At 37.6% G+C, this 14,508-nt stretch overlaps 1 protein-coding gene across 5 annotated transcripts in view; it reads right to left on the minus strand.

Moving 5' to 3' along the window:
- The window catches only part of UBR1 (ubiquitin protein ligase E3 component n-recognin 1), a 139,948-nt gene that overhangs the window by 9,700 nt on the left and 115,740 nt on the right, over positions 1–14,508 (minus strand). For 3 of the 5 annotated variants that reach the window (XM_072808940.1, XM_072808942.1, XM_072808943.1), the window contains 4 exons: positions 13,238–13,371; positions 10,910–11,018; positions 7,966–8,022; positions 5,862–5,939 (listed from right to left, as the gene is read on the minus strand). In XM_072808940.1, the coding sequence (XP_072665041.1) occupies positions 5,862–5,939; positions 7,966–8,022; positions 10,910–11,018; positions 13,238–13,371 (378 nt within the window). Of the gene's footprint in view, positions 1–5,861; positions 5,940–7,965; positions 8,023–10,909; positions 11,019–13,237; positions 13,372–14,508 lie in introns of those variants that run through there. The other 2 variants (XR_012022710.1, XM_072808941.1) reach the window with 2 other exon arrangements.

The following is a 14,508-nucleotide window of genomic DNA, read 5'->3' on the forward strand; positions in this document are numbered from 1 at the left end:
CTTAACAAAGAAAGAGGTTGGTAAATTTCAGTGAATTTTTTTTTTTTTTTTTTTTTGTGTGTGTGTGTGTGTAGTGGCTACCACCCCCAGTCCCCAGCCCTATAGCAGGTAGCTATGGGGGTTGCTGCCCATAATTCTGGTGTGGCTTGCTGGTACCAGGATGGGTAATAGAGAAACTGTCAAAAATCAGAGTTGTGTGTTTAGTTCTGCCTGGCAGCTCACTGAGGGGATGACACAGAGACTGACCATTGTTTCAACCCCTATGGGCTGAATTGACTTTCTTGGAAGTGATGGTAGAGGAAATTTAAAGAGACACATATTTATATTTTTTTCTTCTCTTCACTTTTCTTACTGGATTAAGAAATTTAAGGAAATCTCTGTCAGTTCATTGGCTAACTGTAGAGATGAAGAACAGAGACTTCAGTGAACAGTAAGGAATAAAATTTTTGCAAAAAAAAGCAGTTTGGAAAAGTCACTGAACAAATAGACACCTGGCAGCCTTTATCAAGCAACAGTGGCAATTCTTGGGGAGGGGGAATCTGATTTCTAGAGCTACTACATTACAATATTCAAAATGTCCAATTCTCAACCAAACTCACAAAACTTACAAAGAAACAGAAAAGTATGGCTTTTAAAGGATAGTTTTGGGCTATAAATAGGCATTCATAGGAAAACATCTGTAAGCCCAGACATGACACTTAATAATAAACAAATACTTTAATGAACTCTCCCCTTTTAAAAAAATTTTATTTATTTGAGAGTGAGGGAGTGAGTGAGACTAAGAGATTGAGTGGGGGTACGGGTAGGGGCAGAGGAGGAGGGAGGGGGAAAAGTAGGCTCTCCACTGAGCAGGGAGCCTGATGTGGGGCTTGATCCCATGACTCTGAGCCAAAGGCAGATGTTTAACTGACCCAGCCACCCTGGCACCTCTTTATTTTTATGTTTTGTTTTTTAAAAGATTTTATTTATTTATTTGACAGAGAATGAGCGAGCAAGAGAGAGTGAATAAGAGTGCACAAGCAGGAGGCGCGGGAGAGGGAGAAATAGGCTCCTCACCGAGGATATGGGACTCAGTGATATGGGACTCTGGGATCATGACCTGAATCGAAGGCTCAACCACTGAGCCACCCAGGTGCTCTGCAGGTGCCCCTTTAAATGAACTCTTAAATGAGTTCAAAGAGCTGAAGAAAACCACTGACAAAGAACTAACAGAAAAGAGGAAAACATATGAAAAAGTAGAAAATATTAGCAAAGAGAAATTATAAAAAAGAAACAAATAGAAAAGTATGCAGCTAAAATAAACTTACTAGGGAGTTCAACAGCATATTGGAGGGCATAAGAATCACTGAATTTTAAGGCAGGGTAACTGAAATTACTGAGTAACGGAGCAGAAAGAAATAAGAAAGAACAAAAAAGAACAAAGGGATTTATGAGACACCATCAAGCATACCTACTACATACACATTATGAGAGTCCTACAAAGACAAGCCAGCAAGAAAAAAATTTTGAAGAAATAATGGCCCAAACTTCCCAAATTTGTTGAAAGACATCAATTTACACAACAAGAATGAAACTGAATTACAAATAGGATAAATTCAAAGAGAATCACCTGGAGATATGTTATGATCAAACTGTCAAAAGTCAGGAACAAAGAAAGAAGCTTGAAAGTAGCCAGAGAAGCAACTCATCACATACAAGGGATCCTCAATAAAATTAACAGAAATTAACAGCTGATTTCTCATTAAAAAACCATGGAGGCTAAAAGGTAGTGGAATATAGTTACTGTGCTCCAGGAAAAAAAGCTGTCATTTAAGAATTCTATTATCTGCCAAAACTATCCTTTAAAAATAAAGGAGAAATTAAGACATTCCCAGATAAACAAATACTAGGTAGTTCATTGCTAGTAAGCCTGTCTTACAAGAGGTGATAAAGGGATTCCTTCAAGGTGAAACAAAGGAACACCAATGGTAACTCAAGTAACTCAAGCCATGTAAAAAACACAAGTAACTTGTGAAGCTAACTACACATGTAAGTTATAAAAGCTAGTGTTAAAAAAAAAAAAAGCTAGTGTTATTATAATTTTGGATGCATAACTCCTTTTTTGGTTTATTATATTATTTAAAACACAAATGAACAAAACAATTGTTATAAATCTACATTGACAAGCACACAATGTATAAAAATGTAATCTGTGATTTTAACAACATAAAGAGGGGAGAAAAAAATTAGAAATGAACAGTTAATGTATGCAATTGAAACAAAGTTGTTTTCTTTCTTTCTTTTTCATTTTTTTAAGATTTAGAGAGACACAGAGAGAGAGAGAGAGAGGCAAAGACACAGGTGGAGGGGAGAAGCAGGCTCCTTGCAGGGACCCTGATGTGGGACTTGATACTGGGTCCTGGGATCACGCCCTGAGACAAAGGCAGATGCTCAACCACTGAGTCACCAGGCATCCTGAAACTAAGCTGTTTTCAAGTCAAACTAAATTTAAGATGTTAATTGTAATCCCTACAGATACCCAGCTAAGTTGTAGGGTATAGGAGGAACATGCAAAAATCAACTGTGTTTCAACATACCAGCAATGGAATAGTCCAAAAAGGAAATTAAGAAAATAATTTTTTTTTAATTTTTTTTAAAATTTTTATTTATTTATGATAGTCACAGAGAGAGAAAGGCACAGAGACACAGGCAGAGGGAGAAGCAGGCTCCATGCACCGGGAGCCCGATGTGGGATTCGATCCCGGGTCTCCAGGATCGCGCCCTGGGCCAAAGGCAGGCGCCAAACCGCTGCGCCACCCAGGGATCCTAAGAAAATAATTTCATTTAGAATAGCATCCAAAAGAGTAAAACACCTAGGAATAAATTTTAACTAAGGAGGGAAAGACTTGTACCCTGGAAACTATAAAACACTGCAGAAAGAAATTAAAGAAGGCCTAAATATGGGAAGGCATCCATGCTCATGGACTGAAAGACTTCACGTTTATTTTGTTTTGTTTTTTAAAGATTTTATTTATTTATTTGGGAGTGAGTGAGAGAGATAACAAGGGGGAGGGGGAGGGGAGAGGCAGAGGGAGAGGGAGAAGCAGATCCCTTGCTGATTATAGAGCCAGATGCAGGGCTCAATCTCAGTACCATGGGATCATGGGGTCATGACTGAGCTAAGGCAGAAGCTTAACTGACCAAGCCACCCAGGCGCCCCCTGGAAGACTTACTGTTATTAAGATGGCAATACTCTCTAAAGCAATCTATAGATCAACTCAATCTCTATTAAAATTCCAGTTGCCTTGGGGCACCTGGGTGGCTCACTGGTTGAGCGTCTGCCTTTGGCTCAGGGCATGAGCCTGGGATAAGTCCCACATTGGGCTCCCTGCAGAGAGCCTGCTTTTCCCTCTGCCTCTGTTTCTGTCTCTCTCTCTGTCTCTCATGAATAAATAAAATCTTTAAAAATAAAATAAAATAAAATTCCAATTGCCTTTTTACAGAAACGGAAAGGCCAAATTTGCATGTAACTGCAAGAGGCCCTAGTCAAAGCAACACTGAGAAAGAAAAAGTTGGAAGGCTCACATATTACAACTTAAAAATTTACTACAAAGCTATGGTAATTTAAAAGCATAAGGACAGACCAAAGGAATAAACTTTAGAATTTAGAAAGAAACCCAAACACATCTATGACCAATTGATTTTCAACATAGGTGCTAAGACTACCCAATGAGGTAAGAACAGTTCCTTAAAAAATGGTGCTAGGGTAACTGGAAACCATGTGAAAAAAAGAATGAAGTTGGATCTCCTCTCTCATTTCAAAAATGAACTCAAAACAGATCCATAGTCTAAATATAGAGCTAAAACTACAAAACTATTGAAAGAAAACATAGGGGTAAATCTTCATGACCTCACATTTGGCAATGGATTCTTAGTTTTGACATCAAAAGCATAAGAGACAAACAAAAGAGACAAAATAACCTTTATGCATTGCAAACATTATGAAGAATATGAAAACAGGGATCCCTGGGTGGCGCAGCGGTTTGGCGCCTGCCTTTGGCCCAGGGCGTGATCCTGGAGACCCAGGATCGAATCCCACGTCCAGCTCCCAGTGCATGGAGCCTGCTTCTCCCTCTGCCTATGTCTCTGCCTCTCTCTCTATCTGTGACTATCATAAATAAATAAAGATTAAAAAAAAATAAAAACACAGCCTATAGAATGGGAGAAAATATTTGCAAATTAAAAACCTGATAAGGGCAATTAAAAAATAAATGAAAATAAAAAAATATAAAAATCTGATACGGGCTGCATATCCAGAATATATTGAAAGAGAACAGAAGAGGCCATCCCAAAATATGCCACCTTGGCATACTGATTATTTTGAATTTAAGTTACTTAAGAAACAGCAGGTGCAAAAAGTATACTCTGACCTTCTTTTGTTTTCCTAAAAGCAGGAAATAAATGTCCCATATGAAGATATCCTCCCTGTACCAGAGGATAGAAAGTATCCTTAAATAGGGAATCAGAGGTAGGGAATTCAAGGTCAAGAAGGCTATATAAACAAACTCTCTTCTTCTTCAATTTGGTACTCCAAGCCTTAAACCCCTCTGTTTTGTAAAATCTTTACAAAAAATTGTTTCTTTGACTAAAAGGTATAAACTCAGTTACTTCTTTGAGTCTCATTATTTCTATGAGTTCCCACATATACAAAATTAAACTTTTCTCCTATTAATCTGTCCTATGTTAATTTAATTATTTGGCCAAACAACCTAGAGAGAAGAAAGGAAGAGTTTTCCTCTTCTTCAATATAAAGAACTCTTAGAACTCAACAACAAAACAGTCCAATTCCAAGATGGGCAAAGGACTTGAACAGACATTTCTCCAAAGAACATAGATAAATGTCCAACAAGCATATGAAAAGATGTTCCATATCAGTGGTCATTAAGAAAACATGTATCAAACTACACTGAGCTACTGTTTTATACCCACTAGGATGGCTTTAATTAAAAAAAAAAAATAGAAAATATCAAGTGTTGACAAAGATGTAAAAAATAGGAGTTCTTTTACATTGCTGATGGGAATGCAAAATGGTACAATTATGGAAAAACAGTTTAGTGGTCACTCAAAGATTTAAGCATATAATTACCATAATGACACAGTAATTGTACTCTTAGGAATATACACCCAAGAGAAATGAAAATATATGTCCACATAGAAACATGTACATGAATGTTTATAGTAGCATTATTCATAATAGTCCAAAGGGGGAAACAACCTAAATGCTCATCAATGGATAAACAAACTCTGGAATATACAATCTTATTATTTTAAGATTTTATTTTTAAGTTATCTCTACACCTAACGTGGGGCTTGAACTCACAACTCTGAGATCAAGAGCTGCATGATCCACCAACTAAGCCAGCCAGGTGTCCCTCCAGTGGAAAATTAGAATATTATTTAGCCAAGAAAGGACTGAATACATGCTACAACTTGCATGACATCAAAAACTATACTACATGAAAGAAGTCAGACACAGAAGGTCATACATTCTATGGCTCCTTTTATATGATATGTCCAGAGCAGGCAAATCCAGAGAGACCAAAAGCAGATTATTGGTTATCAGGGGATCAGAAAAGAGGGAAATGGGGATTATTTAGTGGATACAAGGTGTTTCTCCAGCATGATGAAAACGTTTTGAAACTAGAGAGAGGTGATGGATACACACAACAGCTGAACTGTACACTTTATCATCATTAATTGTATATTTTATGGTTTTCAGTGGTCACTTTAAAAAAATTTTGCTAGTGGTGGTGCATTCCACCACCTCCAATTTTTACAATTGTAAAAACTTAACAATTTTTTAAAAACATATTTCTTCTTACCTGAAATGAGAAGCTTGATTTAGGAGGCAGCTATAGTCATCAGGAAGCTCTATCAAACTATTTCTTTTTCTAGGGTATCTAGAAATGTAATTTAAGACAATTTTACTTATGAGTAAATAAGCCCATGTCAAAAATTGACAAGGTAATAGAAGGAAGAATATCTTAAAAATAACAAAAGGATCCATACTTGCAACCCACAGTAATTCCTCCTATTGACTACATTAAATCTGAGTTTCTCAGCCTAGAATTTCAAATCTTTTCATCATCTGGTTTCCTTTCCAAACTCAACTCTCACTATTTCCTAAGACTAAATTGTTCTAGCCAGATTTCCACCATGGTTAGGAAGGTAATATAAAGAAGTTAAGAACACAGTCTTTGAAATTAGACCTCATTATAAATCCTAAATTCTCTGATACCTGACAAGTCACTGAAAATAAGCCTGTTTTTCTTGGGTTTGTAAATGGAGGATGAATATATTATACTTTCTCAGTCATAAGGCACACCATCAATTTCATAACACATTTTTGAGGATGAGGGAGAGAGAAATATAAAGGACTCATGCTGATTTAAGAAATGTTAAATATAAATAATAGTACGGAGGAATCTCACAGCTGTTGAGGACTCAATAAGATATTGAAGTGGAACATAATATGCTTAGTACTTGATAATATGTTTGCAAATGTTATTATTCACTCTTACCATACAGTATAGCTACAATAAAAGCCTTGAATGCACACCCTAGGAAGTTTACCATTTGAATAACATGGAAATTCTATCCTCAAACCCCAATCACCTTAAATTCTATTATTCCCTCTCTGTTTAGCTGAAAATTATCTCCTCTAAGACTAACTTTGCATCATTAAGACTTTTTTACTCTTTAAATTTCTATAGCATAACAGTATATTCCATATATTATTTTACGTAGTTTATGCACATAATTAAATTGTAAATTATCCATGACCAAAAAGCTGTATGTATTAGGTCTTTTAACTCTCCCAAAATATTTTAGTACCATGCTGGGGAAATAGTAGGTGTCTAAAAGGCACACAATGAACTGAAATAAAGGAAAAATTATGTCAGATTAATAGTTCTAAAATAGATACTCATCTTTTAAACTTTTCTCTCTATTCTTTCTTTTCTTGGTGATGTGAATACTACTGTATCTACGTTATAAAAGCTCAATCTATAATCTCTTAATCACTAAAGCTGGGTTAAGGAGTAGGTAGCAATGTACATTTACAGTAAACGGGAAAGAAGTTCAAGGGGTGAGAAAAGATGAGAAGAGAAGGTGGCAAATGCACATTGCCTCACAATGTTTGCTTTGGCCATAGAAAAAGGGTACTGATACTATGAGCACTTAAGGCTAGAGGTCAATTCCTCTTCTTGTTTCCTGATGCAATTCATTGGAATAAAAATTAGACACATACATAACATGGGCGAGCCCTGTGGAGGATACAAAGAAAATAAGCATGCAGTTTGGGCCCTGGTAAATTTACTGTTCAGGGCTTGATGGTGCTGGCAGGCACACAGGCACACACACAAATGATAGGACATTACTTGGCCAGATATGCGGGAGGAGGTTGCATTTGAATTGTTTTTGAGGAAGAGGTGGATTTTGATTGAGCTATAACTTTAAGGGAGACAGGAGGGCTGAACAACAGTACTGTTCAGTCTCTAAGTATATAGATAGGAAAGGAAGAGGAAGAGGGAATAGTCCTATTTATACCTTATTCTATTCTTTAAAGGAAAAAAAAATGGTGCATAGGAATACTGTTACTACCTTCTGATTTTAATATACTGATTTAATATGCTATCTCCTCCTGTGCCTTTTAATACGCATGTACGAGCCTAAGGAAGAGGAGCTGGTGGAGTCAAACAATTAAAGGATAAAAGGATAGCCACTCCAAGAAAAAAAAAAAATCAACTGTAGGAAGAATCTAGTTTCTGGCAAAGAACCAAAGATGTACACAATGTAGGAAACTATGTACTGAGTAAGAACGAAGAGACATTTTGGAAAGCATGTTCCACAAACCAACTACTTTTGGAAACACAACCTGTAGATGGGTTGGGTGGGGTGAGAGGAGGACTGAGAAGTAAAACCAACCTGACTATGGTGCTTTTTTGCTTCAAACAATTTAGTAAGGCAGGATCTGCACACCACCTACATGGGGAGCCAAGAGAAAAGCAAACAGATCATCACAACTTCAGTGCAGTGTCATCAACGAGCCATCCTCTCCAAATCTTCCTGTCTTTTCTTTCCATGTTCCCTCTGCTAAACGTCTCACATCTTATCCCTTTGCTTTTCTTCTCTTCATTTTTGTCTCCCTATTTGTTTTCCCCCCTCTCTTTTAATTTCTTTTTTAAAGGGTTAATCAATCAAGGTCTTACTAGAAATACAGAAACCATTCTGAAGAGGGAATTTAATACCAGGAATTGGTAATAGAAGTGACAGAAGGGCTGTGAAGCCAAGCAGGAGACAAAAAGGCGGGGCAGGGATGCCTGGGTGGCTCAGCGGTTGAGTGTCTGCCTACGGTTCAGGGCGTGATCCTGGGATCTGGGATGGAGTCCCGCATCAGGCTCCTCCCAGGCAGCCTGCTTCTCCCTCTGCCTAGGTCTCTGCCTCTCTCTGTGTGTCTCTCATGAATAAATAAATAAAATCTTAGAAAAAAAAAAAAAAGGGCAACCCAAAGATTAGCCAACAATCGGAAGCCACCACCTCTCCCAGGCTGGAGGAACAAAAGGAAATTATGATATTTTTAGAGCCCAGAGATTGGGTTCAATGGTGGATACTGGAACCACCACAGACTTGGCTGATGAGAACTAGAGCCAGAGAAGAGCTCCCACCACTGCCACAGACATTGCACAAAGCAGAGAGAGGTGGCTAACACTCCGGTTTCTCTCTTCCTCCTGGACTCCCATGCCCTGCCAGTACCTCCCACAAGCTGGATGTAGGCAGAAGCCAACTGACAAGAAAGACTGGGAATGTGGCCTGCAAGTCTCAGTTTCCTGTACTACAGAGCACAAGATGAGGAAAGGCTCTGAGGCAAGAAGGGCTAGGAATGGTTCAAAGGGCAAGGACATTCTGCTTCAGAGTTTGAATTTTTATCACTGACCTGGAATAGCAAGTTCAAAACATACTGTCTCCTAGAATATACACGTAAAATTAGTACAACCCACTGTGACTGTATTTAACACAAAGCATGATACTGACTTTCTGGGATCCATTTTGTTTTAATTAATTTTTAATCACCCTGAAGATTAGAACACCTTGTGAGAAATGAAGATACATAGAAAAGAACCTAAAAGAGATGAGAGCACAGAATAGGTGGCAGGAGACAAGGAGACATTCACTTAAATCCTGACATAGGCATGGAGGAGAAAAAGACACTGATAAAGAAAAAGGAGAAAAGTTAAAGGCAAAAACTTGATAAGATTAAGGAAATCATGATAATGTGCTTTATAACTATAACTATATATATATATACAGTTTTCTTTTCTTTTTTTTTTTGAAGATTTTATTTATTTATTCAGGAGAGACACACACAGAGAGAGGCAGAGACACAGGCAGAGGGAGAAGCAGGCTCCATGCAGGGAGCCCGACGTGGGACTCGATCCCGGGTCTCCAGGATCACGCCCCGGGCTGCAGGCAGCGTTAAACCTCTGCGCCACCAGGGCTGCCCTATATATAGTTTTCAACCCAGTTCCCAGCACAGAGCTCCTACACCTTGGACTTTCCTATGTGATGAGAGTGATAAAGTGTCTTTAGGGTGCTGGTTGCTAGGAGAACCAACCATGTGATTAGAGGGCTGGAACTTTCAGTTCTCTTATTTCAACCTCCACGGGCTAGAGGTTAAATCAATCACTTACGGCCAATGATTTAATCAACCATGTCTATGTAATATAGCCTCCAAAAAATACCAATATTAACAGGATGTGGAGAACTTTCACATTGGTGAACATGTGGTGATTTGGGAAGTATAGAAACTCAGTTACTTTTCCCCATACCTTGCCCTATGCATTTCTTCCATCTGGCGGTTCCTGAGTTATATCCACTCATAGTAAACTGGTGATCTAGTAAGTAAAATGCTTCTCTGAGTTCTGTGATCTGCTCTAACAAATTAACTGAATCTAAGCAGGGGTCACTGGAGCCTTTGTTCTATAGATACTAGGTCAGAAGCACAGGTGACAACCTTGGACTTACTAGTAGCACCTGTCTGAAATGTGTCTGTGTTAGGTGTGTCGGTATATAGGATTGAGTGCTTGTGGGATCTGATGCTATCTCCAGGTAAATAGTGTCAGAATTGAGTTGAATTAGAGAGGACACCCAGCTGGTATCACAGAATTGTTTGGTTATGTGTAGCCAAAACACCTTCCCCTAAGCACACATTGGAATTGGGTGTCAGAATCTTCAATGGCGGAAATAAGAGTAACAGTGAGAAGTGATTATTAAAACAATGCTATAAGTCAATTACATCTCAAAAAAAAGAGATTGAAAATGATAGATGCAAAAATAGGGAAGAACACTAGCAGTTAAGAGGTAGAAAGTGATTCAGAGGGCCAGTTAATAATGGGGTAAAAAAAGGTTTTTCTGGAAAAATAATTACATTCTCCCAGGGAATGCATTTTGATCCACCAAATGACTTTTTTATTCCTCTTCTGGCACCTTCCTGAGATGTGTGAGATATGCTACTGCTTTGGATATCACCCCAATTTGGTTTTAGTGTTTAGTTGGGACACTATGGCTGCTGACTATGTGACTCCTGCCTCACCCACTAAGCCTGCCTGATGATTTACAACAGCAAGAAATGGCAACTTTGGGGAAGAGTAGTACAAGGCATGGTAATCACAGTGGGACAAGCGCAAAGTCCAGCTGCCTATGGCTGCTGGACTTAAGTCCAACTCTCTGAGCATGTGGATTAGGAATCTCCTATATTTTTGTTATCCACTTCAATCAAATCTAATCAATCTAAAAGCTTAGCAAAAAATTTTAATTAAAAATTCCCAAATTGTATAATGACCTAACAATGATATTTTGCCCTCATTAGTACCTCTGGAGGAGGGGTCTTACAGTATCCCAATATTCTTGAAAAAGCAGGAACAAATTTGTTGGTAAAGACAGATAGCTACAGAGTGCACTGTACTCTCCTTCTGCAGGATCTGCAAGAGAATAAAATACATTTAATATGCACAATATTCTTCCTTGAACAATCTGTGAAAAGAGTTTCTTCTTGTTTATTTCTATACCTTATAAAACTGAGTGATAAATAAGTCACAGTGATCCTTTTTTTAAAAAAAAAACACAGTGATCCTTTTAAAATGCAAATCTGACTCATTCTCCTGATGTTTCTCCAATGCTACACCACCACAAAATACACAAAGTCCTTATCATGGCATAAAGGTCCTACACAATCTGCCCCGGCTGCCTCTTAAATCTCATATTTCCTACCATCCTCACCCTGTTCATTATGCTTCAGCCATACTCGTTCGTCTCTTTACTATTCTTTGATGATGTCAAGCAAGGCTTTGCAGTTAGTGTTTCCTCTGCTTAGGAATACTCTTCCTTCAACTCTCTGTCCAGTTTAACCCTATCTTTATTTCAATTTCTCTTTGCTCAGTGTATCCTCAAAGAGAAGTCTTCTATGGTTATCCATCTAAAAGTATTATCTACTCTGGCCCAGCATTCTCTATCCCCATGACCTGCTTTATTTTTCTTTGTAGCACTTATCACCACTTGATGTTATATTATGTACATTTTTCTGTTTGTATACATTTAGTCTCTTCCCAATAAAAGACTTAATCTTATTTACTCCTATATCACAGCACTGATTAGATAAATACATGATTTTTAAAAAATGCAAACAACAGATCTGTATTGGCAACTACTTAGTAGCACCCCATTTATAGGCATATCATGGAAATAATTGTGGGTTCAGTTCCAGACCACCATAAGAAAGCCAGTATCACAGTGAAGTAAGTCAAGTGAATTTTTGGTTTTCCAGGGCATATTAAAGGAACATTTCTACTACATTGTAGTTTATTTAGTGTACAGTAGCATTATGTCTAAAACAATGTACACACTTTAATTAAAAAATACTGTTAAAAAATGCTGATCATCTTCTGAGCTTTCAGCCAGTAATAATAATCAATCACCATAGATCAATCACCCTAACATATAATAATAGTGAAAAAATTTGAAATGCTGTGAAAATCATCAGAATGTGACATGGGCATGAAGTGAGCAAACGGTACTGGAAAAATGGCACTGACAGACTTGCTTGACAGGCTTGCTATAAACCTTCAATTTGTAAAAAACACTGCACCTGTAAAGCACAATAAAATGATGCATGATAAAAAAGGTATGTGTGTATATAGTACCAGAACAAACCTAGATCAAATAAACCCTACTGACAAACATATGTTCTCATTCATTTGGGGAATATAAATAATAGTGAAAGGGAATATAAGGGAAGGGAGAAGAAATGTGTGGGAAATATCAGAAAGGGAGACAGAACATAAAGACTCCTAACACTGGGAAATGAACTAGGGGTGGTGGAAGGCGAGGAGGGTGGGGGGTGGGGGTGAATGGATGATGGGCACTGAGGGGGGCACCTGACGGGATGAGCACTGGGTGTTATTCTGTATGTTGGTAAATTGAACACCAATAAAAAATAAATTTATTATTAAAAAAAAAAACCCTACTGAATTGAGTTCAAGATAAAGAAGCTGATAGCCAGTTAAGCTGACATGTTCAGCTTATTCTCAAAGGACAAAAGCAAGAATCTCTGAACAATTTTGGTGATGCTTCCAAAATCCTACAAACGTTCTGATTTTTACCCATACAAAGCCACAAGGAAGCCTTGTCTACTTTGATGCAGATTTAAGGCAGGTAAAGAACAAAGGAAATGAGTGTTACTCAAATATACGTGTCCTTGGTTTATTATAACAGCCTCACCTAGCAACGTTTCAGTTCTTTTGTAATAGTCATATGTTCAAAATTCAAGTAACAGAGTATATAATAAAGTTTTCCTCCTACTTAGCCAAATTGTTCTCTTCTCTAAAGGCAGCCAATGTTTCTAATTTTTTGCATATCCTATCAGTTATATTCTGTGTGCAGACATTTTACAAGCTCAAGTACATAAACTATACATAGATAGAAGTTAAGAGTAGGTTTTGCATATTATGAGGCTATTCTCATTTTTGGTCTCACCTTTAACCTATACCATGGCAGGGGCACACATGTTGGGAGTGAACACTAATGAAAGAGGTACAGAAGAGAGAAGTGGTTTTACCTGCCTCCCCCTTGTATTTTTGAGATTGAAGATTAAGAAAAAAAAAGTCTCTTACTTGCTACTCTGAGATTTCATTTTCCTACTTACTGGTAAGCAGTTCTTCAGGTGGAGTTACTCCAAGCAAATAGTGGAAAAACAGTGCAGCACAGCGAAGGTAAGGGGTGATACCATTCTTCAGTGAGACCCACAAATACCAGCCAGGAACACCACACCCAATGCAGCTAAGAGGCAATAATTCCAGAACAGAACGAATACCAATCAGACTAAAACTTTAGACATATCCCCTTTTAAAAACATAGCTAAGTATTTAAAAAATTTTAAATCCATTTAATACAAAATATTTAACTGGTGATAACTTCCATCTTTAAATCTTATAAAAATTTCCTAAAGAAAACCACAGATCTTGCATCTTTTATCATGTAGATTTTTACTATGTTTTTTTTTTTTTTTAAGATTTTATTTATTTATTCATGATAGTCACACAGAGAGAGACAGAGAGGCAGAGACACAGGCAGCGGGAAAAGCAGGCTCAATACAGGGAGCCCGACGTGGGATTCGATCCGGGGTCTCCAGGATCGCACCCTGGGCCAAAGGCAGGCGCCAAACCGCTGTGCCACCCAGGGATCCCTCATGTAGATTTTTAAAGCAAGTAACTATTATCTTCATTCTCCTAACCCCTATGATGAAATGTGAATCAGATATATTTATCAATAACTAACCAAAGAACTTAGCTAAAAAAATTAACACTTTCTTCATTTCTGTATTCAAATTGATGATTCACAGGACAGTGAAATTATTCTATATGATATTTGTAATGCTACCACACAAGGAATTAACCCTAATGTAAAAATATGGACTTTAGTTAATGACTATGTATTGATTTATCATTACTGTGGTTTATCATCTTTAACAAATTTACTAATGTAAGATGTTAACCACAGGAGAAACTGGTGATAGGAGGGAGTAAATGGGAACACTTTGTACTTTCTGTTCAATTTTTTTGTAAACCTAAAACAGCTTTGAAAAATAAAGTCCAGTAACACACACACACACACACTCTCTCTCTCTTCCTCCCACACACTCCTACCCCTTTAGTGCCTAAACTAAAAAACAAAATGAAATAGAACACTTAACTAAAAATTGATGAAGAAGATGAAAACAAAGAGGGGAGAGTGTGGCAGCAGGTAGAGTTCAGCAGGGCAGTCCTATTACTCTTTTGGCTTTAGCCTCTGTTAGATGTAGTTCACATATTAGAGAACAGCTTTAAAAAAACCCCAAGTTAGTTAAGTGCATCAACTGTATAGATTGCTTTAAAAAGATGACCTATTTTCTCTATTTCTTTAAATTCTAAATGCTGC

This window comes from Canis lupus, chromosome 32, assembly GCF_048164855.1.
Source record: "Canis lupus baileyi chromosome 32, mCanLup2.hap1, whole genome shotgun sequence".
Classification (NCBI taxonomy): domain Eukaryota; kingdom Metazoa; phylum Chordata; class Mammalia; order Carnivora; family Canidae; genus Canis; species Canis lupus.